This window comes from Lipophrys pholis (genome assembly GCF_963383615.2).
Source record: "Lipophrys pholis genome assembly, chromosome: 16".
Classification (NCBI taxonomy): Eukaryota; Metazoa; Chordata; class Actinopteri; order Blenniiformes; family Blenniidae; genus Lipophrys; species Lipophrys pholis.
The window spans coordinates 17,926,179-17,954,029 of NC_137634.1; the positions used below are offsets into that span (position 1 = coordinate 17,926,179).

General features: G+C 42.1%; 1 protein-coding gene across 1 annotated transcript; it reads left to right on the forward strand.

The window, feature by feature from the left end:
• jakmip2 (janus kinase and microtubule interacting protein 2) lies at positions 1–25,100 on the forward strand (the record flags this gene model as incomplete). The annotated part of the gene is given in 24 exon segments (XM_080483793.1): positions 1–130; positions 9,950–10,197; positions 10,350–10,604; positions 10,698–10,940; positions 11,556–11,765; positions 12,328–12,426; positions 12,542–12,688; positions 12,792–12,932; positions 13,522–13,578; positions 13,676–13,798; positions 13,899–14,027; positions 18,950–19,033; positions 19,474–19,536; positions 19,624–19,722; positions 21,623–21,724; positions 21,842–21,895; positions 21,977–22,042; positions 22,137–22,205; positions 22,347–22,424; positions 22,678–22,728; positions 23,028–23,180; positions 23,267–23,332; positions 24,925–25,065; positions 25,068–25,100. Coding segments are annotated over 23 exon segments (2,592 nt in total). The 5' UTR covers positions 1–130; positions 9,950–10,068.
• Between the last annotated feature and the right edge of the window lie 2,751 nt (positions 25,101–27,851).

Genomic DNA, 27,851 nt, shown 5'->3' on the forward strand with positions numbered 1-27,851 from the left:
ATCGCCGCCTCATTGTAGCGACCGCAGCGGCTGCTGCTGCTGATGCTGATGCTCAGATTCGAGGGGGCAATGCCATGGACACGACTTCACACAGATTAGGACTCCACACACGATGAGGATTCACTGCGAGGTGAGGAGTGTGTGTGTGTGTGTGAGAGAGAGAGAGTGAGTGTGTGTGTGTGTTTGATGGAGGCTGTTGTTCGCTTCATCACCGTCTGGACTAGCGGGCCTGCTGCTTCCACTCATCATCTGAGGCGACGCGAGCTCGAGCACTCGGTTTATCTTCGCCCGGGGTGGAGACGGAGTCGTGCAATAAGACGCCATCGACGTGCGATGGGGGTTCCCGGGCAGCAAAAGGCGAGATTTTTTTGTTGGTTGGTTTTCTCGGGTTTAGCCTGCATGTCGGAAGTGCAGAGCTCCGGCCTGCAGCCCTTTAAAGATGACGGGGATACAGCCTCCGTCCGCTGGGGGATTCTTATCGCCTCATACACACACACACACACACGATGGATGCTCACGCTGCATCCTGAACCCCCCCCCCCCCCCCCCCCTACTTTTTTGTGTAATGCAATGGACTTGTTGTGCAGGTGGAGATTTCCAGCTGTTGTGCATCAGGTGATCCAGATGCGTCTCAATGCGCATCCACAGTCCACCGCATGTGCATTTCTCTGCCTGACACACCGTCACCGGCTGTGTTCTCTGAAGGATGCTGCAGTGATGCTGCAAGAGGAGGATGCTCAGGATCCACAGTGGGTGAGCAGGGCCTCCAGACCGAGCAGCACCTCGGGCCGGTACACTGGCCTGATTAACGGAGGAAACAGCAGGGAAGGCATTAGTCACACTAGTGTCCCTCATGCAGGCTGGTTAGTTAATTGTTTATGGATTGTGTTTGCAATTCCAAGAGTCACCCACATAATCACATTGACATGTCGACTGAACAAAATGCCACCCGAGCATTGGATTAGATAAAAAAAAAAAAAAAAAAAGAGAAAGTTGGATAAATCCAACAAATAATGTAAATAATACAGCCAATGTTTTATGGCTTGTTGAATGAAATGCATGCACAATGTTGCATTGTTGATCATTTATCGGAAATGACAACCAAACACGTGCATTTAGTTGTGGCTTGGCATATCACATCAAAAGTAGTTGTGCTGCGAAAATGCTTATTGCTGCAAAATGATGTGAGTTATGCATGGATCTATTGCTTTTATCCTCTCTACAATTTGGCTGTCCAAGGTAAAAATCATAAATTGTTTTGCTTAATGTCTGTCCTGTGAATTGTAATCAAGACGGTAAAGTGAAAAGATGGCGGCCTCGATTTTACGTATTTATGTATACCAATATTTTGCTCTTTTTTTTTTTTTTGCCCGATACCTTGCAGCATTCGTGCCCCTCGGCCACTTTGCTGAACTTTCCTTTTCATCCCTTCCTGTTTCCTGTATTATCCAAGCACTGCCCACATACCGGGTTGCTGGTCTTTTGACCTCAGTCAAATGGATTGACGTAATTTTTTTTGAGCAGCAATAAGATGTAATCCCTTCCCCCAAAAAAAGAAGAAGCTGGAAAGTGCCGCTTAACTCCAGTCGATTTAATGACAATTTGAACTCGCTTACATCACAACTGCATCCCACTCTGATTGAACTGAAGTTGCTCGTTGAGATCCTTGGGCATTAGCCTGGCTAACTTTTCTTGCATTTGCCATTGCATAACTTAGATTAGAAAAACAAACAAACAAAAAAAAAAATAGTCCTGGATAGCAAAATGTAGTTTCGAGAGTGAAGGGTAAAACCAAAAGATGCAGCTGGTTGGTTGGAGCTGTAATCACCAAAGAGAGTTGTATTTTGATGTTTGGATTCCAGCTGCAAGTGTCTGTCTGCCAAGCAAGGCAGGACTAATTTAATGGCAACAAAATAATCTATTAATCTCTCTTAAAAACAACTTTATGCAACTGTAGGTCCAGCAATCTACCTCATTAACCTCAAACACATGTTTTTGGTGTGTAAGAGGAGAGTGACTGATCGAGACTGGTAAAGCTGGTATAATGCGCTACAAAGTCCATTTAAAGGGGACATATCATGCTAAATCCACTTTTTTAGCCCTTAAATGCATTTTGTTGTATATTTAGAGTGTTTAGAAGTACAGAAAAGTTCAAAGTAGTCTCTTCAGGTGCTCCGTTGATATCTTTATATTCTGTTTTGGTCATATTTTGCGATCGGTTTCGATTTTTCTATTCTCTATTACGTTTTTTGAACAATGACGTCACAGTATTCTCAGCGGAACTGCCAAATTAGGACATCGACATTTCGAGCAATCCGCCATTTTTGTTTCTCGCTGCGATTTTGTAGTCCAACCGAAGTTACGAGAGGATAAGTGGAAATGTTCGGTTGTTGGATGTAGTAACCCACAAGCTTCGTTACACCGTCTCCCAGCATCAGAACCTTTTCGAAGTGCCTGGTTGAGTTTTATTTTTCACAGAAATGTACCCACATCTGTGGGTAAGGTCATTTTTGTGTGCGCGAATCACTTTAAGGACGACTGCTTCAGCAACCTCCGCCAGTATAAAGAAGGATTTGCCGAAAGACTTCGTCTGATTGAGCGGTCAGTTCCTTCTATCTATGGAGACGACGAACAGAGCACTTCGGTAAGCTGTATATAACGCTAAAAAGTGTGATGATAAGACGTCCCTGTCATTGTTTTGTTAGCATTAGCAGTTGCACCGTCTTCATATGTTAGCGCTGTGTGCTCGTTTTAGATTATAATGTAACTTCTGTGTTAAATAGTCGTTGTAATACAGGCAGTATTGTAGTAGTGGGCATGGATGGAGAAGTTAGTGTAAATATAGTAACACACCATTGCGTTACATCCATATGAAGACGTTGTTCTGTAGGTGCATCATCGTCATTTTCATCTCGCTCCGCCGGGTCCGACTCTGGCTCCAACATGTATGGCTGGATGGACAAATCTTCCGTTGTTGACATTTTGTTAATAATGTGTGAATATAAAGTTTCTGCGCCGCTAGATAATTGTATCTGTTCTATCAAACTACAAAGATGGCCGAACAGGGTGACGTTGAACCGAGTGTCACCTCTGCAACCTGGAGAGGAGGAGGGGTATGAAGTGTCTCATTTGCATTTGAAGAGACCGCCCCAAAACGAGTTGCTCTCAGAAGCGCATCAGAAAAGGGGTTGAAAAGGGGCCTGTGGAGCTATAATAATGAGGAATTCAGACCCAAGCATTGCAGTTTCGCGTTGTATAGACCACAACTGTATGATTTATATGTAAAAAGGAAGGATTTAAAAGCATGATATGTCTCCTTTAATAGGACAATTTAATGTCATCCAATACAACAGCTGTGCTACACAGTCTACCATCACAACAATTATTACAAAAACAACAACATGTAATTAGGAATCTTTGATCTTTGAATATACAATACGCATAATCCGAATTAAGAAATACATTTTTTTTCATACTGAAAATGTATTGGCTATTATATACTAGTCCTAAATGTACATCAAGCATTTCTGAAAGATAGCGTTCATTTATTATTATTTTCTGAACCTTGAGATGTTAAGAGCTATTTCTGTCTGGAGTGTTGGCTTCATGAGAGCTTTCCCGAAACCCCACTTTTGATTTTGAAAAGCAGCCAGGACCACAGAGATGCCCTTATTTTTCACTGAGACGCACATCGGAGTATGGTTTTCACAGTAGTTGGACCGGGTAGGGAACGACATATGGAAGGACCTGATACTGAAAATGATGGCCCAAGGTTTAAAGATATTTCTTTGAGGGGTGGCTGAAAAAAAAAAATACTGAAAATCAATTGCTTTTCCTTGATTAGCTGTAATGTCCAACATCTCTTTACAAGTTCAGGGATATGAGGTGTCTATTTATAAATATGACCACGCTTAATATTGATTGAACTTGTAAAATTCCGCAGCTGACTCTTCCTTTCTCACAAAGCTGGTGTAAATATCTCTAAGTGTAGTCCTGGCATGCAGTCTAAATGATCATTAAAAAAAAAAAAATGGGATCATGTCTAAAACACCTTTATTTTCTGCACGTTTTATTCTATAAGGCTTTTGTATCGCGCCAGCTCAGAGTTGACAGGGTTGTGTTTTCACTGCTGTTCTCCATGTCTGGAGAATCCGACACTACCACCCAAATTTAATGTCTGAGGAGTCAAAAGTGGGTCATGGGGCCAACTGTGCTTCATGCTGTAGTTTTTAACTCACACACAAGCTCGCACCGATACGACAACATCGTGATGCACACACTCAGATTCGGAGTGAAGTGAGCAAATGAACCATCCAGCCCGGCAGAGTGTTTCTTCTTTCTTTTTTTTTTTTTCTCAGTCATTTATTGTTGGTTCAATTGCTCAGCTGAGGAATGTTATGTTGTCCAGTATGTTCTGTGCCGGTGCAGTTAAAACCAAGCTGCCCCGCTGTTCATGTAGTTACTTAATCAGACACATGTTCCTTCGCTCTGTACAGTGTTCTGCCTGAACGAGTTTACCTTTTCTACGTTAAAGCCTCACTAATTCATAATTTTTGAGGAGACCATGGCTCGCAGTCCACAATATACTGTGGTGCCCTTCAGCCAATTGTTTTTGATTGACAGATTGCGGCTTGCAGGAGTCAATTAGGCACACTCGAACTCAAACCAGGGATATTTTCTCTGTGAGAGGGAAACACTCGCCACTACATCACTGGAAGTCGTCACAATGACCATAAGATTATACTTTAACAGACACATCCAGTAAACTAGCACATTCGCACTGGTCATAAGAAGCACTGAAGGCCTTCTGGCACTTTACAAAGTGACCATGTGGTTGTGCAACAGTCCAGGCCAGGAAAGAGATTTTATAAATATATATAGAAGCTATATATGCTATATACTGAAATTAAAGAAGTATTGGATTCTTCTGTCCGAGGAAGCTCAGGGATAACATGCAAACGCCGCACAAAAAGGCCCCCCAAAGCCAACACATACTGTCGGAAAAAAAGGTCTATGCGAAATCTCCCACGTTATGAATTCCTTTGTTTACTGTGGGGAATTGTGGTGTGGGGCAGCTTAGAGAAAGTGATACTTGTTTATTTTAAAATAGAAACGGAGGTCAAAATAGGTGAAAAAGAGGGCTGCTTGCCTCATGTGGCCCAATGTTGACTGCGTTAGCCGCGTGTGTGTGTGTGTGTGTGTGTGTGTGTGTGTGTGTGTGTGTGTGTGTGTGTGTGTGTGTGTGTGTGTGTGTGTGTGTGTGTGTGTGTGTGTGTGTGTGTGTGTGTGTGTGTGTGTGTGTGTGTGTGTGTGTGTGTGTGTGTGTGTGTGTGTGTGGGCGGGTTATGTTCATTTGACGAGCCAGCAGGTCGTTTCCTTGGCGCAGTCCGAAAATGGAATGAGGCAGTAATCAGATTGACCTGGGCTCGCAGCAAATTCATATCCAGCCTGCACGTACGCAACAGTATCTGGCGTCCGCGGAGGGATTGTAGGTTAATACTGTATTAAAACTCATGTTTGGGTTGTGGTGGGCTTGCATGATGGTCACGTTGTCAGCAGAACAAGATGCAGGGGAGTCGACGGTGAATCATCTTTTTAATGTTATCTATATTTGTGCTTATTCTCACCGTCCAAACACAATAGACAAACACAAATGTTAACCCCAAGTTGTTTTCCTTAAGCCTTATGTGGACTCAAAACATTGAGTAGAGTGGATTTGGGGCGAAGAAAATCATTCTTACTTCCATTCACTTATTCATTATTTAGAAATTGGCCTGTGTGCAAAGAATGGCAACATGAGCTCCACAGGCAGCTAATGCAGGCCTGTGGGCTGCCATTTGCCCACGTACGTGATCCTACGGACCAGTAGGTCATAGGAAAGAGCCCAGACGATACGGTCGCTGAGTCTGTTGGAGTTGAGACGCCTGCAGATGAGCATGAGCTCCACATCATAATCTATCACTCCATCCGTTCTCTGCACCTGCTTTATTCAAGTGCAGGAAGCGGCAGCTGATCTGGTCTGAAACAAACCAAATTCAATGCAGAAAAGCCCCAAAACTGAAACTCCAAAACAACAACGCATTCATAGGAACGTGATTTGTATTCATTTGACCCTCAATAGGTTAAAGTTGTGTAAATTATATATGTATGTTTTTTAAAACTTGTAACAGCTTTAGTAACACGTATACCTAAGAAGAAATAACAGCAATAATCTTGGGGATGTGTGTCGGGTTTTGCGATGCCAGGACCTTTTCTGTAAGGAGTTTGCATGATTTTCCTGAACATGTCGGGGGTTTTCTCTGTCTTCTTCAAACAAACATGCATATGAGTGCAGCCAATGACTGTATGTTGGATGTCGATGTGTGTGGCTAATTGTCTGTTCCTGTTTTATACTATGTGATGAACTGCCAGCGGAAATCATTACTAAACATAAAGAAGACATTCGTTGCAGCTTTTTACAGCATCCATGGCATCCGTGTACTTCTATTTGTGTATGTCGTGCATCATAAATTATAAAAAGACAAATGTTATGCGCAATGCATTAACAATGTAAATTTCGAAACTCTACGAGCAACAATGGTAACAAATGATTGACAGCAGTGGCAATGACAATCTGTGTGTTTAATATGTTTTTCCGGTCTGTCTGCAAAGAGCGGCACGTTCAAGAGGTTAAAGTTTCTTTTCACGCCAGAGGACTGTGTTTCCTATAGCTGTACAACTTCAAATATTAAACCAACCCAGCATGTAATGACTGTCTTCTGAGGAACAGTGGGTGGAGCAGGCAGAGGAAGGTGTGTTCTCCATGTCACTAATAAAAAAAAATGTTTGACATTTACAGCAAAGCAAAAATAAGAAGTCCTTTGAATATCTAGTTGTGTCTCATAAAGAAGGTGATGTTTTCAGATGTTTAATAGTTTTTGTGGGATGATTGTGCAACAAAAATAAATGGGGGAAAAAAATCTGAATCTCCTTTTGAGAAAAGTGAAACTATTTAGATGGCGATTGATTACCGTTCAGATATTATGAGTTCCATAGTATAGCCTCCTCATTTGGTGCTGTAAAAGCACAGCTGCAGTATTAAAAGCCCCATTAACTTTGCCCAGTAATAAGCCCATGTGCACTGAATGTGATGGCTGCTTCACCCTTAATCTGTATCTGGGAATCTTTTAAGCGACATTATGTCACTGCTCTTCAGATTATGTCAGACGCCGTGCGGCTCCTCCTGAGTCGTCATGGCAAGTCACGATCGTTCGCCCCTTAATCTGAACTGTTTGTCTGCCGTTAATGAAAAGCAAATAGATTAGGAAACTGGAGAATTCGTGGAGACACTTAGAAACTTTTTTTTTTTTTTTTTAATGCTCATGCATTTTTAACAAAGCAGTTAACATGCGAGATCTCATTTGCAAATTATTCAGACAAGTGGTGTTTCCTCACTGTTTCCAGTGAGGTTGAGGTGCTCGAATGTAGACAACCAAAGTCGAAACATTTAGACCAGGAATGTCATTTTAGTCTCCGGGGGTCACATAGGAGGCCTCGTGAGGCTTAATACCTAATAACAAAAACAGATCATTCCCTTAGTATTGGCGCAAAATGAAAGGTTCACATTTAATAAAATAGATTTGCTCAAATCTGTGCAAGTTGAAGTAAACTAAATGCAATTTCACAGATGTCTAGATGATAGTGAGGTGTTCATGTACATAGTTTCTGTTTAACTGACAAACACGTACTGCAACCATTACTGCATGAGCCCCTCCATAAAGTTTCACCAGACAATTAAAAAAAAAAAAAAAAAAAAAAAAAAAAGCCAGGGGGTCGTGCATTGTGGGAATACATACATTACTTTGCTCAGTCCCGTGGGCACAGGTCATAAGAACAGTAGAAATAAGACAACTTGTCTGTACCGTCACAGACAGTCTGTCGTCACTGAGCAAGAGACGACACACTCAGTCATGTGTAATGTCTCGAGTTGTGAGACTGCAGTGCTTCGCTTTAGGGCACTTCATATGAACAAAATGCACATCGGTCATGAACAATAGCAGCTAACTTCTCGCTTAGATAAGCTGCTATCAGTTTCATGCTGTCTGTTTCATCTTGCAGTCATTGGATTGAGCGGATATGGTTTGGAATAATCTATGTTATGAGACAATACATTTCTTCTTCTTTGATATAGGAGATTTAAATTTGAATACAGCGTTACAATCCCTTACAACCTACAATCCCTCGACAAAAGCAGACAACTACCTGTCCCCAAAAAACACTCCAAAGCTTTGTTGCACATACTTCACGATAAAGACCGGACCACCAAAAGTGATTGGTTGCTTCACGTGCTGCCAGATAAACCGCTCCAAAGGTACAACTGATCAACATGTGTCAACAGATTCACCTCGACGAGTCACTAACACTGAGGCCATATCGGCCATCTCAACTAACAGTAGACATGATAGCAGCTGTTCTGCTCCTCAGTATTGATTTGCAGACGTGTCTTCACCTAGTCTTGGGTAATCCTGGGGCGCACCAGTCATATGAGGAATCCAATGCAGCATTTAACAGGCACACTCTGCACCCAGAGAACAACATGTACAGGAAGATTCAGCGGCCCGGTGCATGGCGGAGTGGGAGAGAGCTTTTAGAAGTCCTTGATGTAATAGTTTGCTTTCATGTTCTACATTGCTTTATCCAATTTTTAGAGTCGTTGGGCGCTTGAGCCGAAGGAAGCCAATGCATGCACATGGATCTTACTTGAATAAGGAGATATCATTTGAAGGCGATGAATTACCGTTTTCATTAAAATGATGCAAAATGGTTATCTTGGAAAATATCTACAGAAAAAAAGGACTCTTTCCTTCTTTTTTTTTTTCCTCCTTGTGCTTCATGTCGTTCTAGCTTTGTGGTAGTCCTTGTATTAGAGTCTCGGTTCAGTCCATGCCTGGGTTCATGTTTCCTGCCTGTGTTCTGTTAAGTGTCTATTGGCTCGGCCCTCGTGTCCTCTCTGTGCTCCCTCATCACAGGCGATAACCCTCGATTGTTGTCCGATCAGTTTCCTTATCTGTTCAGCCTCTGCTAGAAATCTCCCTTGTTTCCTGTCACAAGGCAACGCATCTTTTATTTTTCCATTTTATTAGTTCACACTTTGCAGGGTTTTGAGATCGTTTCTTGTCGCAGGTAGTGTGGCTATGGCTTGGTTGCTCGAGTGGGTCATCTCTCAATCGTAAGGTCGCTGGTTTCACCCCCCATCTGTCCACATGTCATTGCTCTCAATGTGCGGATTGAGTGCCTTGCAGGGCAGCCACCTCCATGGCTGTGTGAGTGGATGACCGCAAAAGTGTTGATAAGCGAAATCTGTTAATGCATGTTTCTTTTGCTTGGCTATGCTCGGCAGATTGCTGAACTGAATTGCCCTGATTGGGATGAATAAAGCCTGAGTGAGTCTTTTATTTGGACCTTACATCTGCATCTTACGGTTTACAGACTCGTTGTTGAAATTGCAATTATTGGTGTTTAGAAGAGAAGGAATCCTGTTAACTTGAGCAATGCTTACTCTTTCTCACCTTGATGCCATGATGACTCACCTCTTTGCATGTACAGTGTGCATGTTCTTTCTGTACATGCGTGGGTTTTCTCCAAGTACTCCAGTTTCCCCCTCCACAGTATACGAACATGCATTTGAGGCCAGTTGGTAATTTTAAATTGCCTGTAGGTGTAATGAGTGTGTGTGTTTGTCCTGTGATGGACTAATGACTTGTTCGCGGTGCAAACATGTCGGTCATTATTTCTGCTGAACATATACATCTCAAGATTATCATACTGGTCTGACATTATGATAAAGCTTTGGGACTCACAAACTTCAAAACTGAGAACATTCTACTCATTTCTGTGTTTTGGCTTGCTGATACGAACTCATAGCCGATTGTCTATCTCACATTGTTTGTGCTTCTTCTCCACTCCCAAGCCCTTGTGTCTTACAGGAGAATGAGGAAAAGGAGGAACTGGAAACGTGGGGACCACCTTGGAAAGTTTCAGTGAAGTCTCAATGAAAGCATCAGAAGAGCCCCTCTAGTTTTTGACTCAATGGCGAAGAAGGGGCGTACGAAGGGCGAGAAGCCCGAAGCGCTCATCTCTGCCTTACAGGCAGCCAATGAAGATCTCAGGTCCAAGCTAACTGACATTCAGATAGAGCTGCACCAAGAAAAATGCAAGGTATTCCAAATAGCCTCAAGTAAATACAAGTCTAAGGCGTTTAAAAAAAAACAAGAAAAAACTGTTATATGCAGCTTAGAGGTGACTGACAGAAGTGAGTATGGATGTAATGCAACATATCGTCTTCTCCTCCCGTGTCGCTCCTCTCAAAGGTGAGCAAACTGGAACGAGACAAGGTGCAGGAGGTGAAGCGCGTGCGAGAGCAGGAGCAGCACCGTCACACTGCCATGTTGACAGAGCAGCGGGCCAAGTGGCACGAGGAAAAGCAGAAGGAGCTGCAGGCGCTCAGGGAAAACCTGACACGGCAGCATGAGCAGGAGCTGGCCCGCCATGCCAAAATCAAAGACCAGGAGAACCAGAGGCTCAAAGCCGCGCTGAGCGCCATGCGCGACGGCAGTGGAGAGAAGGTGCGGTTTTCAACCTACCCTCCCCTTTCTTAAGTCAATATCGCTGTTCCTGTCCGTCAACCCCCTTTAACGCTGCCCCCGTCTCGGCTGCAGGTGCGCACGGCCTTGACTCTGGAGGCCAAGGAGGAGGCGCGGCGTTTCTTCGACCAGGAGAGAGTGAAGCTGCTGCAGGAGATCATCGAGCTGAAGAACTCCAAGAAGCAGACCGACGAGGCCCTCAGTAACATGATCCAGGCCGACAAGATGAAGGCCGGAGATCTGCGGGTGGAGCACCAGCACCACCAGGAGCAGATCTCCAAGATCAAGTGGGACTGTGAGAGAGACATTCGCAGGCTGGTGGGTGGAATCAAATCTAACCTTTCAGCAGACTAGAAACTGAAGGATGTGTCTGAATGTCACATTTAAAATGGTAAAAATCACATTCTGCACGGTGCTTGTGAATCTTTCTACATGGCGCTTTACAATAATATGAAGAAAGAAAATTTTTCCAATGCGGGTATGTTTATCTATAGCCATTTGTTTGGATGTGCATTTACTAATTTTGTTTGACGAAACGTGTTTCTATAGTTTATAGCCCCATATAAAAAAGTGTTATATTTTGATGTTAAATAAGGTCACTTTAGAATAGAGTTAGGGTTAAAGTAAATGTAAGGGTGTGTAAATAGTGGGGTGGACATAAATGTTAGTCAATACTGTCTCCCCAAAAGCCATTTATTTCAACTTTAAACAATTCAGCATGACGTGAATCTATGCAATATTTTGCCTGTGGCTTCATTGATGTTGTAAAAATAGACCCGGTGTTGCTTCAATATTTATCTGAACAACAACAGGAAAACAAATTATATCAACATGATGACCAGAAAGGAGGTAGAATGATATCAGAAATGACAAAATCCACATGATAGCCTATGAGCAGTTTCTTATCGACGTCTATATATTCTGTCCTCATAGGTGGATGAAATCAAATCTAAGGACCGCACCATTTTCTCTCTGGAGAAGGAGCTGGAGTCGGCGACAGGTTTCCTACAGAAACTACAGCTTCAGAAGGACGCCCTGGATGAACAGCTGTTTCTAGTCAAGGAGGCCGAATGTGGCCTTGGAAGCCCGAAAAGAGAGATTCCAGGCAGAGCTGGAGACGGTGCGGAGCACTGTGGCAGCCCGGTGAGTGTACAGAAACACTCAAAGAAGCTTTTTCATACATCAGAGTTGTCACAGTTGATGTTTCTTTTAGGGCTGCTGCTGAAGTGGCTTTAATCACTGTATCTCCCTTTGTGGTAGTTCAGCCGACAGAACCTCACAATTCATCACTTTGAACGCAAGTGAGATGCATGAGGTTCAACGTCCTGACAACAGAAACATATCGATTTTCACGATCAAGGAGAGTCGCACGCATTCAATGAACACGACGAGTCATGAGATTGTTCAGCGAGAGGCAGGCGTTTCAAACTGGTCGTCTGTCCCACATACGCTCATCCTGGGGTGTTCTTATTCAGAAAAGGCTGATTTTAGCTTACTGAACCACACAAACTCCTGATTCCTAAAGTCAAACAATCAGTCATTAAGATCAAATGACAGCGGAAAATGCAGAAATGTTTGGTTTTGTTCACAACTGCCTCGGTCAACATGCTTCTTGACAGTAAACTGATAATGTAGGGCATTTTTTTAAAGAAATCTATATTATTATTTGATGATTTGAGAACATTTTGTTTTATGTCTTATCCAGGACCTGAGGAGAAACCAGAGGCGCATGGCTGAACTTAACTCAACTATCCGCAAGTTGGAAGACCGCAACTCCCTACTGGTGGATGAGAGAAACGAACTGGTATTAGCTGGCTTTTTCTTTTCTTTCTCTTATGTTGTGGATTCGTCCTCTCTTTACTGGCACATGCCCTTGATCACCATTGATTGTAGCTCTAAGTCCTCTTCTTTCTCATCAGCTGAAGAGAATTCGGGAGTCGGAGAAGCAGTGTAAGCCCCTGCTGGACAAGAACAAGCTGCTGAGTAAGAGGAATGATGACCTCACCAAATCTATCCAGAAGCTGGAGGACAAAATGAAGAGCCTGGTGAAGGAGAACATTGAGATGGTTAGCACAAAAATACATATCAGCATATAACTCTGTAAACACAGGCTGACAAGCTGTACGTGATCATGGTTGACTGTTGTGCCTGTGTGCTGTGGATTTACAGAAGGAGAGAATCAGCTCCAACCCTCCACTGAAGAAACTAAAGTCACTGAATGACTTGGACCAAGCTCACGATGACCAGGAAATAGCTTTTCTCAAGCTTCAAGTCCTGGAGCAACAAAGCATGATCGATGAGCTCACCAGGGTAGGATTTGTTTTAATATAGAAGAGAGAAAGGAGAATCAACCAGATGTGGTGCACCAATGTACGTGGAACAAAACATCAGTCACTGCATTGGAGCTTGGGTAATAATGAAGATGTAACTCTGACCACAAAACAAGATTCCTTTTTGTAGGTTCTGTTAGTGAATTATCAATAATACCAATGAAGAACGGGATCAATCTTCACATGATCCTAATCACTATGCACATTACCATGTTTTATGTCTTCCGACTTGCATGTGATTAAATTCACATGAAAAGAAGTGTGATTCTCATTCAGCAGTGATAGAAAGTTATGGGAAGACGACGATAAAGGAATCATTTTCTTGTAAAGTTCAGGCTTAAGAGCCACAAAACAGGTGATCCAATTAATGAATTTGACCAACAGTCATGTTCACGTACTGTGTTTAAGTGATCACACCCTGCTTAACCAATTATAAAAGGATTTCACACAAACAGCCACAGTGAGGACACCATGATCGCTGTCTGGGTGCTACTGTCTTCAGATTACCATGAGCAAAACTGTGGCGGAGTTGTTGTTTTTTTCTCCTGACTGTTTGTTTGTTCTTGCAGGATCGAGAAAAACTACTCAGAAAGAAAAGACATAAAAGAAGTTCAAGGCCTATAAAGGTGGGAAGAAAAGAGAAGATTGTGACTGGAAGGTTTCATTTTAAACACAAACCTAAAAGTGAAAAAGAATCATATTGATTTCCTTTTTTTCCTGCAGAGGCACATAGTAGTAGACACTTTCTTTGGATACGATGAAGAGTCGATGGACTCTGAGACTTCATCGGTGGCGTCGTTCCGGATGGACAGAACTCCGGCCACTCCCGATGAAGACCTGGATGAGGTGAGAAATCACATCTCTGACGTGTTTAGGCTCAACCCCTACTCCATCCACCTGATCGTAAACCTTTAACCTGTTCCTTCACCTGCGTGTGTCAAACAAGGGTCTCGCCAACGAGGAGTCGGAGCTTCGTTTCCGTCAGCTGACCAGGGAGTATCAGGCCCTGCAGCGAGCTTACGCCCTGCTGCAGGAGCAGAAGGGAGGCATTCTGGATGCAGAGATGGAAGCAAAGGTACATTCAAAAGTTACGTTGGCTGAGTTCCATAAGAGTTTAGAAATGAATTATGCGCCATTAGATCATTTGTATTTGTGTTTCTTTTATTTATTCCACTCATTTAAAAAAAGAAAAAAAAGAACGAAATTTAATATTAACACAAACGTTTACAAACTTCGGAGTGAAAAGGAGCAGAAGGAAGAACAATCTTAATTACAGTGTTTAAGTGATCACACCATGCTTAACCAATTATATAAGGATTTCATACAAACGGCCACAGTGAGGACACCATGATCGCTGTCTGGGTGCTACTGTCTTCAGATAACCATCCATCTTCTCCCGCTTATCCGCTTCCGGGTGTTTCAGTCTGAACACTTTTCACCCAGATCGCATTGCACCGATTAAGAAGCTTTGCTGCAGGTGGTGAGCCCACGGGAAGGTGGCATGAACCCACTACCCTGAGATTGCGAGTCTCATGCTCTACCAACAGAGCAGGTTATCTTCAGATAACTATGAGCAAAAATGTGTGGAGGAGTTGTTGTTTTATTTTGGTTTTCCTGACTAATTTGTTTGTTCTTGCAGGATTTAGCTCATAGAATTATCAGTGGCCTCGAGCATTTATCCAAACACATGATTCTGCAAACAGCCAGATCCCTTATTCTACTGTAGCACATTGTAATTTTCCATATATTGAAAAACTTGAGAAAAAAATTAAGAGCACAATTTTTCCATTCATATCAATACAACATGGATGCTATTAAAGCATATTGCAAGGCATGATTAGTCTAGCAGTGAGGTATTTTTAAACAGAGGCTCCAGCGCACCCAGTGACGCTGTATTGAAATGTAAACAATGTGGAATGACAAGTCATGTATGATTCATAACATAGTCTATAAAAAGTGTGGATTTCAAACAATTAACTACATTTTGTGCTCAAAAACTTCAGTGCATTCAATAAATATCAATACGAAGTGGATAATGGAACGCCATCAATGAAATTAATACATGTTTATATATATTATTTACATCCGTGCCTGATTAGGATCAAAAGTTTGTCAGTCATTTGTCTTTGATTTCAAGCATCACTATGTTGAAATAGTTCACTTCCAGATAGACTTAACTCTTTGGATTTTATAGCTTTCCTGCTCGGCAAAAGAAAAGATCAAAGAAATGTAATTCAATTTTCAGGAACAAAAACAAACAAACAAAACAAGATGCGATTGCTGAGCGTTGGTGCCATGATTCAGAAGCAAGGGTGTCTAGTAAACGGACCACTCTGGTCCGCAGGATGAGCTTGCAAAACTATTTTCAAATATGAGCCTTATGCTATGTTTACACATAGGTACCATGCATCTCGAACGTAATTTTCCTGTCATTTGTGGCACATCCACACATTCAACCTTCATAATGTGACTTAACGCGTCTGAATAGGGTTCTCAACAGGGCGTGTCGCTGTGTGACAGTCTCGATATTCGTCAAGCATGTTTTTGGCGACTCCAAAAAAATCTTCAGCAAATATGAAGAATCGCCTCGAAGTTTGCAACTGAGCTTGTTGTTTGGTTGTGATACGTGATAGAGCGTGATGGCGTTCGTAATGTGTTTTTGATGGTTAGTGTCCGTGACAGTGTCCGCTTCCCTCAGTTTGGTTCCATCCTCCTGCTCTCTGCACAATTCGAGGGCATCGAGCCCAACTATACACGTGAGCACAAACTTCCTCTGGAGTGAGCTGGAGCAATGTGTCCTGTTCAGCAGCTGACGGTAGAATGACTGGGGTGTGTGTGTGTGTGGAGACATATATTTATCCAGTCAAAGACCTGGCTTGTTTTACGCCCTGGGCAACTTTTCGTGATGGCGCATGATGTCTCTACGAATCATATAATTTAGATCAAAATCGTGATCCTCGGTTACAAATTGAGATTCGTTCCATTCGTCTTTATGTCGTCGGAATGTGGAAATGCATCATTACAAGGAGGAGGTGCTTCTCTTCACTGTGTGTTATGATAAAATTGGCATTATTTTCCCAAAATCATGTTCCACTTTATTTGTCAACTTCAGGTTTCAAACGTCTCACACATCATAATTGTTGTCATAATTTACAAGTTACACTGAAACTTATGTACAATGAATTTGCCACCTCTGCTATAATAAAAGCGCAGAGTTGTCTTCGTTTTACTTGGGACATCTGAATCTTGTCCCTAAAAATGGCAGAGCATCAATTACACTATTGATAGTCTTGTTTGATCTTCTCTTTGAAATGTCTGAAGTCTTTATTCCCAGAATGCCCCTCGAGCAGTTGGAAAATGAATTAGTTTCACCAAATGTCACCTTTGCCATATTATGAAGGGTTTATTCATTCAAAAAGAGCACATCGTGTTTCCGAGCACTGAATCCCTCTGCCCATCAACGTTCCCACGTGTTTTTGGTGGAAATCTCCCACAGAAAAAAACAGCCAAAGGAGCCATTTAGCATCAGGTCATTTATCTCCTGCATTGTATTTTTGAGTGGATCAAGTGTCTCCACAAGACAAAAGTGTAAAGTTCAAAGTGTGGTGGAAAAGTCCAGCTTATGCAATTGTTAAGTGCGCTTAGTGTTTTGCAGCGGCGCCCCCTGTGGAATCTCTCTCTTTCTCTCTCTCACACACACACACACACACACACACACACACACACACACACACACACACACACACACACACACACACACACACACACACACACACACACACACACACACACACACACACACACACACACACACACACACACACACACATTGGATTGGATATTCAATGCTTTATTCAAGGAACTGTCAGAGATCCCACAGCACAATCAGACAGATATATCATGGACACCGAGAGAGATACAGTATGTCCCATATCAGTCACTTGAGGCAAAGTGCTCTAACCGTAACTCTGTGTGATTATCTTTGGTTGCTGGTTGCTGTCTCATAGTCACTGGAGCATCCTCTCGTTTGAAAGCCTTTACCATTTTTTTTCTCTGTGACTTCTTCTGCAACACTGACCCGAGGGCCAGAACTCGAGGCCCCCCTCCAGAAACTCCTCTTGGACGACCGTCTATTGCTTCCTCCTAAGCTCTCACTGTCCCTTCTGACTTCAATCTGAGCAGTTCATCCGTTCTCACCAATTCTCACTCTGTCTACAACTCACATTTTGTCATCCATTCAGACATGCAGCTGACATCCCATACAGACGGACATAAAGCAATAAAATGCTCTCAGTTAGCTCTGACTTATAATTGCTAAATGAACCTTTGGTATGTTCACACAACGTGCTGGAAAAATGAAGCACACGACTTTTCATTCTACCAAGTGCACCAGCAGGGGTTAAAACCCATACACATCCTCATACCTCTCTGTTGTGGAATGAGTGGACCGTTGATTACCCATTTTAATCTTCCTACTTACATACTAACATAAAGTTGTTACATTAGACACAAACACTTAAACACGCATAACCACTCCATCCACACAAAAGGAAATTTTGTGTTGCTGTGAATATGAACATGCATGAGTTCCTTCAGCAGCTCTCTTGTCAAACTGCTGAGGAGCAAAGGTCGACTAGATACACACAAAACAGCGAAGAACACAGCAGACAGCTCGCTTCAACAACTCCCATAGCATCTTTCGACCATTACATTTTTTCCATCGGTGATGAATTTCTGAGCGAGATGAATGGAGATTGGTCTGCAGCATTAATTCTTCTCCTACAGAGACCTCACTTACATACTCTGTAGGTTCGGCGCCATCTCCTTCCACCCACGTAGACAGAAGGAGTTGACCCTAAAGCAAACTGATCACCTGGAACTCATCACCCGAAGGCCCGATTATCTAAGAACCATATCCTCCGCCACGACCAAAATGACAATTACAACAGGCTTGCAGAATGCGATCCCCAATCAGAGACCAGAAATAAGATGTCCAGGAACGGCTCACCAAGCTGTCGCTTTACTGAAATATAGTGATTCTGCAGAAAGCCCCGCGGCCTCTATTAGGATTTCAACCAAATCTCTCCAAGACTTCTCAGAACCAGCCACTGCGCGAGGAGACTTCAGCAGGATTGTTGTTCTGAGTAAACCTCTCAAAAGTGAATCACCAACTATACTCAAACAGTATCTAAATTCAGATTCATATTCCCAAATCCTTCAGCCTTCATACTTCTGGCATCACTCATATCGGCACTGTCAAAATAGTAGTATTGTATCCTTAACATTTAATTTAACCAGTTCTTCGATTTCGTCAAACACCAACATGGCAAGGCAGAATAAAACATTTGCACTTACCAGCGTTGTTGTATTGAAATCCTGTTCGTGACGAAAATTTGTTCTAAGAATTCCTGTTGCTTCCCCGGCGATGCTCAGGCTCAGAAGGATGAATGACGAATAGACATTTTTATTCAAGGAACTGTCAAGAGATCTCACAGCACAATCAGACAGACATGGACGTCAACAGGGAAAACACTCAGCCAGGGAACAGACCAACAGACTAACCCACTGAACGACACTATTCTAATATGTAACACTCCTGAAAGTGTGAGAATGTTCCTCTTGACGGAAGAGAAAAACACATTGTTGACTCAAAGCTAGTAAAGGAAAGATGTTCACAAACAATGCAAAACGCTGCAGACGATACGATTTGATCGTTCCCACATAACATATCGAGATGGAAACAGAAGATCTTGTGGTGTAGGCAGCATTTTTCCCGAGCTGCATCGAACTCAGCGGCCACATTTCCGGCTCAGCTGCTGCAGTAAGTGGACATCAGACATTCAGCTGTCTGCATTAGCTGGGCGGTCGACTTTATTTTAAGCTAAAAGCCCACTGTACTCCTCTCGCTTCACATGGAGGCGCAGTGCTGAACGGATCCATTGCTGTGGAGTGTAACTGCATGATGGACTGTCCTGTGTTTGTGCTGCCGTGTTTCAGGCTCAAGAGCATCTCCAAGCAGACGTTCTCAGGTATAAAGCTAAAATAGAGGACTTGGAAAAGGAGCTCACGCTGAAGGGACAGGTACAGTTCATACAAGTATCCGTCCAAATGAACACACCAAACAAACTCACTCATAATGGTTTGATTGATTAACTGTGATTTAGTTACTGGTTTATTTTCTGAATGTGTCTATATCTTAATACTTATACTCAACACACAAACAAATGAATCTTGTAACAGTAACCTTTACCTTGTAACACAGGATACCCATTATTATTAAAAAGGGAACTTCAGGGCCACATAATAGTGTCCCCGTTTAGAATTCATACCGTCTTACAGTCGAAGCCCTATTTGCTACGCATGTGGACGACATTTCATTTTCTATGTTGTCTAAGTTCTTACTTGTCTTGTCAACCCTACAACTTTAATTTGTTGTTTTGTTTAAGAGGGTAAAAGATGAGGTAAATATAGTTTCTGTTATTTGAGATTCTGCGGTTCGAATCATGTTTCTCACACTTCAGGACTCAAAGTGGGTGGAGGAGAAGCAGCTGTTTTTACGAAGGAATCAGGAATTGTTGGAAAAGGTGGGGATTCTTTTTCTGAAAATCTCCTTCGAGCTTGGACAATTTCAAAGTGAAATAGCAATGTTTCTGTTTATTTACCGTGCCCAGGTGGAGAAGCTGGATTCAGAAAATGGCCGGCTGCAGCTGGAGCTTCAAGACTCCAGAGACCAAAATGAACTTTTGGAGTTCAGGATACTGGAGCTGGAGGTGAGTCACACTAATGTTTCTCAGACACACTACTTTGATGACTGTCCCTTTGAGATCCGCCTTAAATCTCAGTGCCAAATCAAGTCAGTCTCCTTCTTTGTTTTGCAGACAATAAACCTAAAATTCTCCCCGGTCCAAAACATTTGAGCGAATATGTCATGATTCCAGCAGATTGACCTGAAGCTGTGTCATCTGTGCTTTATTGCAATCCAACAAAAACACATTATTTGAATGGATTAACTCAATTCCAGCTGCATGCCTGGCTAGCTCAGTTGGTAGAGCATGAGACTCACAATCTCAAGGTAGTGGGTTCGGGTGCCACCTTCCCATGGGCTCACCACCTGCAGGAAGGTTCTTACTCAGGTGCGATGTGATCTGGGTGACAGTCTGAACAACCCGTAAAAGGATAAGCGGAAGAAAATGGATGGATGGATGGATGAATTCCAGATGCAAAACACTTTTTTTGGCACTTTCAGAACAAAACTTGCCCTGTTCCGAGAAATTTTATACTTAACATTTTTTTCCTTTAATAAAATGGAACAAAAGCTTCAAATTCTGCTTTGGAAGCTCTTTTGTGACATGACTATTAAAAAATGTTCAATCAATTCTGTAAACATGCAATCAAAGCATGAATCGAAAGCAAATTGGAGTGAAATTTAAAGAGAAATACATATTGTAGGTCAGAGAATGTTTTGAGAATTCTGCATTTCCAAGAGCTGAAGAGAAAAATCTGCTATAAAAGGAGACAATTATTGGAGGATGACTGACTGTGTTGAATTTTGCCGTTATTGCTCAGTTTTGCTGGTGAAGTTAGTCATTCAGTAATAAAGACAAGCAGCCCACCAGCATGTCATTCTAATTATATCTGATGCTTTTCTTGGTGTTTTGCCTCTCCTGCTGCAGCACAGTATGATAGTTCAGCTTGTGAAGCTGCAAACTGCCCCCTAGTGAGCGCAGAGGGGAAGTTACCATTCAGACATATTCACCGCCTTCCTGGGCCCACTGAATATTGCACAACATCACCGCCAATGGTGAAACATGAACTTTGATTTAAATGGTAAACATGTAACAACGTAGCAGTTTGTTTTCAATGCATGTACAAGCAGTAAGTAGTTAGTTTTCTCCACGGGGCTGCACGGTGGTGTAGTGGTTCATGCTCTCACCTCACAGTGAAACGATCCACGGCTTGAGACCCCTTCTCTGTGGACTTTGCACATTCTTCCAGTGCATGCATGAGTTTTTCTGCAAGTACTCTGATCACCTCCCACAACCCAACAACAGGCATTGCTCTTGGCGCTCTGAGCGGCTCAAGTGTGTGTGTCTGTGTGTGTAAGACTTTATCATGCTGCACTTGTGTTGTAGTGGTGAGAACACAGATGTTTGATATTCTGCTTTATGTGACAATGCATTTCAATTGCAGTTAAAAGGTGTGAGTGTGAGTATGTGGGTGATAATCATGGTGAACTCTTCTTTTGTTAGCTGAGACTGGCTCCAGCTCCAGATGGACTTTTTATGTGATTAAAAAAAACCAAACAAACTTGTTATTCGAAAACTACATTTCTGAACACACTTAAAACATACTAAAATCTCAGATTTGGTAATTGTAGGAGATCTCCATTGCATCACCGGCACTGAAAGCTATATTATGCATTAGGAGAATATTATGTACTTGAAGAGAGTTAGTAAGTTAGAATGTAATCGGTACCAAACTCAGTTATTTAATCAAATCTGTGTGATGGTCAGTTAAATAGGTCATTTTTACATTTGTGTCAAAATGTCACATTACAATGGAGCAGTTGGTGCAAAAAAAAAAAAGTAGTGTTATTGTTAAAATAAAAATGTTCTAATTACAGTTTTTTGCGACATTTCATTAATAAAATGTGTGTATCTGTAATTGTAGGAGCGCGAGAGGAGGTCGCCTCCATTCAATCATTTGAGGATGCACCCTTTCTCCGAGGGAATCAGCGCCTTGCAGATATACTGTATGAAGGAGGGAGTCAAGGTGAGCATTAAAGACATCCTCTCTGCGTATGAAGGAAGTAGTGTAAAAAAACAAAAGATCAAATTTACTCTAAATTTTTCAAAACTATGATGGGCTCTCATTCTTGTCTCCTCACAGGATGTGTGCATTCCAGATCTCATCAAACTATTAGACATCCTCGGAGATAACGGGGTAATTTATTTAACCCCAAACATGAATAACATCCGAGCATTAAAAAGACAAATATTAATGTCTTGTATTCCTTTTGTGCAGAACTTGAGGAATGAAGAGCAAGTGGCCATTATTCAGGCCAGCACGGTTTTGTCTCTTGCAGAAAAGGTGAGATCAGACGCGCCATGAGTCGATATTTGATGACAGAGTATATCCTGTCCTGCTGCTCCTCACTCATGTCTTGTTGCTTGTTGCCCTCTAGTGGATCCAACAGATCGAAGGGACAGAGGCGGCATTGCACCAGAAGATGATGGACTTGGAAATAGAGATGGTGAGTCACAGGAAGATGCCTAAGAAAGAGTATTGGCCAAAAATCCCAATTTTTTTATTTATTAATTTTTTTTAATGAGCCCAAAGACTTTACATTCATTTCTACTGTATTCACTGTCGGCACCATGTTTACTGTGTGCAGGAGATGTTTTGCAAGCAGAAAGGATACCTAGAAGAAGAGCTGGACTACAGAAAACAGGCCCTGGACCAGGCCTACATGGTCAGTGTGGCTCACATTCTTAGAGCCAAGACCCAAACAGTGTCACTTCCTGTTTTATTTCGAGAAAGAAACAAGCTTATCGATGAGGAGTTTCATGGTTTCGCTAGAATGAGAGCAACGTTGGGTTGAGGGTTGCGCATGTGCTAGTTTGACAGTAAAGTCATCACAGAGGCCTTACAGATTGTAGTAGAGAGCACCTTCGATAGTATGGTCAAGAAACGAATAACTCTCACTATTTTTCTCTTTTCTGCAGCAAATTCAAGAGCTGGAAGCAACGCTGTACAACGCTCTCCAGCAGGACAAGGTATTTCACATCAGTGTGTTCTTTTACAGATCAGTCTCATTATGATAAACACTTATATAGAGACAGTGGATATTTTGTTTTTAAATATAATTTTCCTTGTTATGTATCACTAGAGGAAGCGTGGTATGACCAAATATATCATTTATAATCGGTTCATTTCCTACGTATGTTGCAAATTATGACCAAACAAAGGCAAAACATTTTCTCATATGCAAAATCGTCTGATTCTCATGTGGAGATGAAAACAGAGAAATTAAAGTTTGATTAAACCACAGTGTGTGTCTGATCCCTCCTTCCAGGTCATAAAGTACGGCGAGCCTCTGGACGAGCTTCAGAGGGACGAGCTGCGGACGGCGGTGGAGAAGCTGAGGAGGCAGATGCTGAGGAAGAGTCGCGAGTACGACTGCCAGATCCTCCAGGAGAGGATGGAGCTGCTGCACCAAGCCCACCAGGTCCGACCCCCTCCGAAGCAGTAGTGGATATAGAGGTTTTTATCTATGTGCGGCACTGAGCAGGATCTTTCTCTTCATAACTACAGAGAATCCGTGACCTTGAGGACAAGACAGAAATCCAGAGGAGGCAGATTAAAGACCTGGAAGAAAAGGTAGGACGTGTTTTAAATCCTCACATGCAGATTCCAACACTAAATTTCAGCTATTTTATTCTGTTCACAAGTGACGACACATTGATCATTCAGAATGCTCCAGTTTCCCTGTACGGTGAACCTCTGTGTCTCTCTGTGCTGACTAACCAACCTTACGTGTTCTTCTAATTCTGTCACCTTTTTTTTTTCTTTTTTTCTTTTTTTTTTTTTTTGTCCCTTCTCCTTTTCTGTCTTTCCCCCAGTTTCTATTTCTGTTCTTGTTCTTTTCTCTTGCCTTTATCCTTTGGCCTTGAAGCCTGTGGCGTGTCCTGTAGCAGAGGTAAGTCCTGTGGGCTTAAGAGTTAGAAAAAGTTCAAGTCTTTTCCCTCCCCCATCTCTCCAACTGGACCCCACTCAAATATTTTCCCGATAAAGCAGAACCTGCACAGCAAGTGTTTTGACTTTGTTCAGCAGCCAAACAAGAAAACCTGGGAAAACTCAAGGATATGTGGGCAAGCAGTCAGAGCTGATGCAAGATTCCCGACAGTGGGCTCTGATCTTCTGATTAAAAGCAGGGATGCAATTATTAGGACGAAGGTTCTTTTTGAAGCCCTGTGATTCATTTTATGTCGTAGCAGAATGTTATAAAACAAAGAGGACTTGTGCGTATACGGATTTATCATTGCATTTCAACAACGAGGGCGAATATGCCACCGATGCCATATGTTACAATATTTCTCTCGCCTGTCCCTTGACCTCAAACTGTGCACTGATGCTATTTTACTGCTTCAGGGGTTTTTTTTGTTGTTTTTTTCTCACAGTGTGACCATGTGACCACTATCAATGCTTTTCACTTGCTCCTGGTTCACACACTCTTAACTTTGCCTCCACTTCAACATATTCAACTTTTTTTTTTTTTTTCTACATTGTCTTTTTTCCATTTCTCACTGATGTTGACAATTTTGAGTTTGGGTTCATGGAACAGAAATAGTACCATCAACTCTTGTGTGTTTTTATAAATTTGATGCTTTTTCCGGTTTTGTCATTTAATCATCAGCAACTATTAAGATCATCTGATGAAAAATAATATTTCTAATCACCAGAATCAAAAAATTGATTTGAGAAACAGACAAATGTTTCCAGTGTGCTTTCTCCTTACAGAAACCATGGTTTAACAAAAGTTCAAGAAATATTTATTTACAATAAAACAACACATTAACAGTACAAAACCAAGAGTGTGACAGGTCTTGCATTTTTTAGGAAATACATGTGGAATAGGAAATGGAGATTATCATTAATGTGTCTTTAATAATTTGGGATTCGCAACAGTTGTTTTATCAAATCTTAAGGTGAATGACAGGAATTTGAACTCTGAGTTAAAAAGTTGGGGCGTCGGTTCAAAGTTCAGGGCGGCTAAACCAACATGTGAAACAAATTTACACATGTTCCTTCTCAGGTTTACAATATTTCAAATGAAAACAAAGGCTGGTTTAAAGAGCCAGATCGAGAAAAGAAAACTATAACGGCTGCATTGGAGTCGTATGCTTTGGATGTCTGTTGTGAGGTGGGCAGAGTTCACATTTCTTCACATTCTTCTTGTCTCTTTCTTGCAGGTGGCGTGTCAGTTTGGAGATCTTGTTTGTGACTGCAGTGTTATATATTTACTGGACAAGCGTGAAACGGTGTGTGTAGCGGTGGCTGCTCGTGTCGTCACATCAGTGACCACTGTCAGTTTAGGTGGATGTGTTGTTCAGTTTGTTGGCCCGTTCACACTTCAGATGTCATTTGATTTAATTTCAAAGGTCTTAATATTATTTCGAAAGTGGCTTGGGTTTCTCAGGATCTTGCCCAGGATTATATTTTTTACAGCGGTGCGTGACGTCAAATATTACTCTAAACAACGGTCGGACTGCAAGGACGGCACACAATTTGGAAAGACGGACGCAGCCCGTATACAGTGCATATACAGTACAGTACATACGTGCACACTGACACGCATGCATATGGAAATGCATGCAAATGCAAACACACATGCACACATGTGCTTTGACAAATCCAAACCAAAGCCTGGGAAAAGTTCTCTCTGCCATGCAGGGTAATAATGTATCGCTCGTCGCCGTTTAGCCACAGTGGGGATAAGAACAAACTCAGAACCACGGGACCGCAGCCTCTCTTCTTTTTCTCTCCCCTTTTCCTTTGTTGTCTAAAACCTGGAAGGACGTTCCTCACGTCGGGTGAAACACAAGCGAGCCAACTCAGGGTTGTGCAGGAGGCCATTGGAGCAGCGCTGGTCTCATGTCGGGCACCAGACAGTAAAGGCATGGTGAGGACATGATGTATCAGCTGGCCCGCCACTGCTGCTACCAGAGCGGTGCTTTTACACCGTGTGCTTGCACTCTCAAGAAGTTCAATCTGGAAAACACAAAAGAAAAGGACAAAACTACACTGCGGTGTGTGTACGGACAGCATGGGAGGACACAGGGACACTCAGGTCCTCACAGACACGAGTGAAGAAAGAGGAGAGACTTTGGGGGTAAAGGACACTCTTCAGTTTCAGCTCTGCTCAGCCTGGATCTCCGTGGGAAAAGTTACACATTGTCAAAGTTACTTTTTAATTTCTCCTCTGAAGCCAGCAGACAGCAAGAGCTTTACTCTCTGGTGACACTTCTTTCCTCTCTCTCTTTTTTTTTTTTTTACAGCTCCCACCAGACAAATACTGTGTCCCAAGATTTCCACTGAGAAAACATGCCTATTCTGTACTGTAATATATACATTGTTGATATGTACATGTGGATTATTTCCCTGTAGTCTCCCTTTTTTTTTTCTGTGAATAGTGGCACTTTTTTATTTGACCTCTCTCAAGCAGCTTGAACATTTGATGTACTTTGCAGTTTATAAAATAACTTCAAACGGTTATAAATTGCTCTGTTTTATTGTGGTGATGGCTGCAAAAGATGAACTTTATTTCCCTGGAAAATTATAAATGAAAAACTGTTGGAATATGAATGTGGAATGACGGAATATTTGCCTCCCCCCTTTTTGTTTGTCCTCTCCTCTCTCACGTACAGTATAATGGATTCATTCAACGCTCTCCCATCTTACAATTTTGCCCTTTAAAGTCATCAAAAGCATCCATTTCGACTCTTTTTCTCGTCAATATCGAGTGATTGGATGTTCCCAAGATTACTACAAAGTCTCTCTACCCCTGTTTTTTACTAACCAGACATATTTGATACTAACGTCCCTTCTTTTAACGAAACACTTCGTAGTGAAACAGGAGAGAGTGAACGCAACGTTCCACTTCTGCCGCCTCATTGAAATATTTACAAGCAGACTGCCTGTTGCCCGTGTACCTGAGCTTGTGTATCACACCGCTCTCATGGCTCGATCACAGGCCGAAGGGGGGGGGGGGGGGGGGCTTCTCTTCTCTTCTCTTCTATTGGGGATCTGGTTACATAGCGGACGGTAACCACCGCCCGCTCCATCCACCCCAACCTACCAAGGGGGAATGACTGAGACTATTTTTGTGCAAACTCAGCTAACTAGCAGTTGCCTTAAATGCACTTTCCCCTCTTTTATTTTTTATTTCACCCCCCCCCCCCCGTATGTTCCTTTTTAACACTTATTTTTCCAGGTGGTTTATGTAAGTAACAGATATACATTACCATACAGTACATGTAATGTATATATAAATATCTATTTTTGTTTTGATTTGTCAGAGGTTTCTTTTTCCGTCTGTCTTCCAACAAGAATATAATACCTTCCTAATTTAATTTAGATTATTTATGAAAGAGAAGAAAAAACATTAATGCTGTAAAAAAATTTAAAAAATAAAATGAAAATGATTAACTTTCAATATTATTTGGTGGGTTTTGTTTTTTTTTGTTTGTTTTTTTTACATATTTGGAGACTGAGAAGAGCTTTGTGATGGCTCTACACTTCTTTCATCAATACATTTACTTACTGTAGTAAATATTGAACAGGTCGCCAGTCCATCACACACACAGTTACACCACGGGGTAATTTTGAGGCACAAACTAACCTCACATGCATGGACTGAGGGAAGGAACATACACGCACAGAGAAAACATACAAATTCCTCACAGAAAGGCCCAGTCTGATATATTATATATGATAAGCTATATGTATAATATAATTTTACCCCGGCGGTTTGTCTGTTAACAGGGTTTATTTCCACTATATGCCCCATTAAGTTCTTCTTGCTGCTGTTTGAGTTCTGCTTTGTGCAGGTCAGGAGGATGAGAATGGTCTTTAAGCAGTGACTGGCATTTGAGTGTTTTCTTCCACCTGATGTGCTCTGCACATGTCCCCACTTACGATAACATCAGGAGTCGTGCGTCTTCTGTGCATCCTGTAATGTCAAAGGGCAAAGTCGTCGCCGTTTTGCAACCTTGTCAACTCAGTTGTGTGAAAAGGGCCTGTGATGTTTTATGACAATTAATAATCTTCCGCTGAATTCTTGTCTTGTCTCATAAAACAGCAGGCTTTTCCACATTGCGGCGACTCTTTAAGCTCTAGG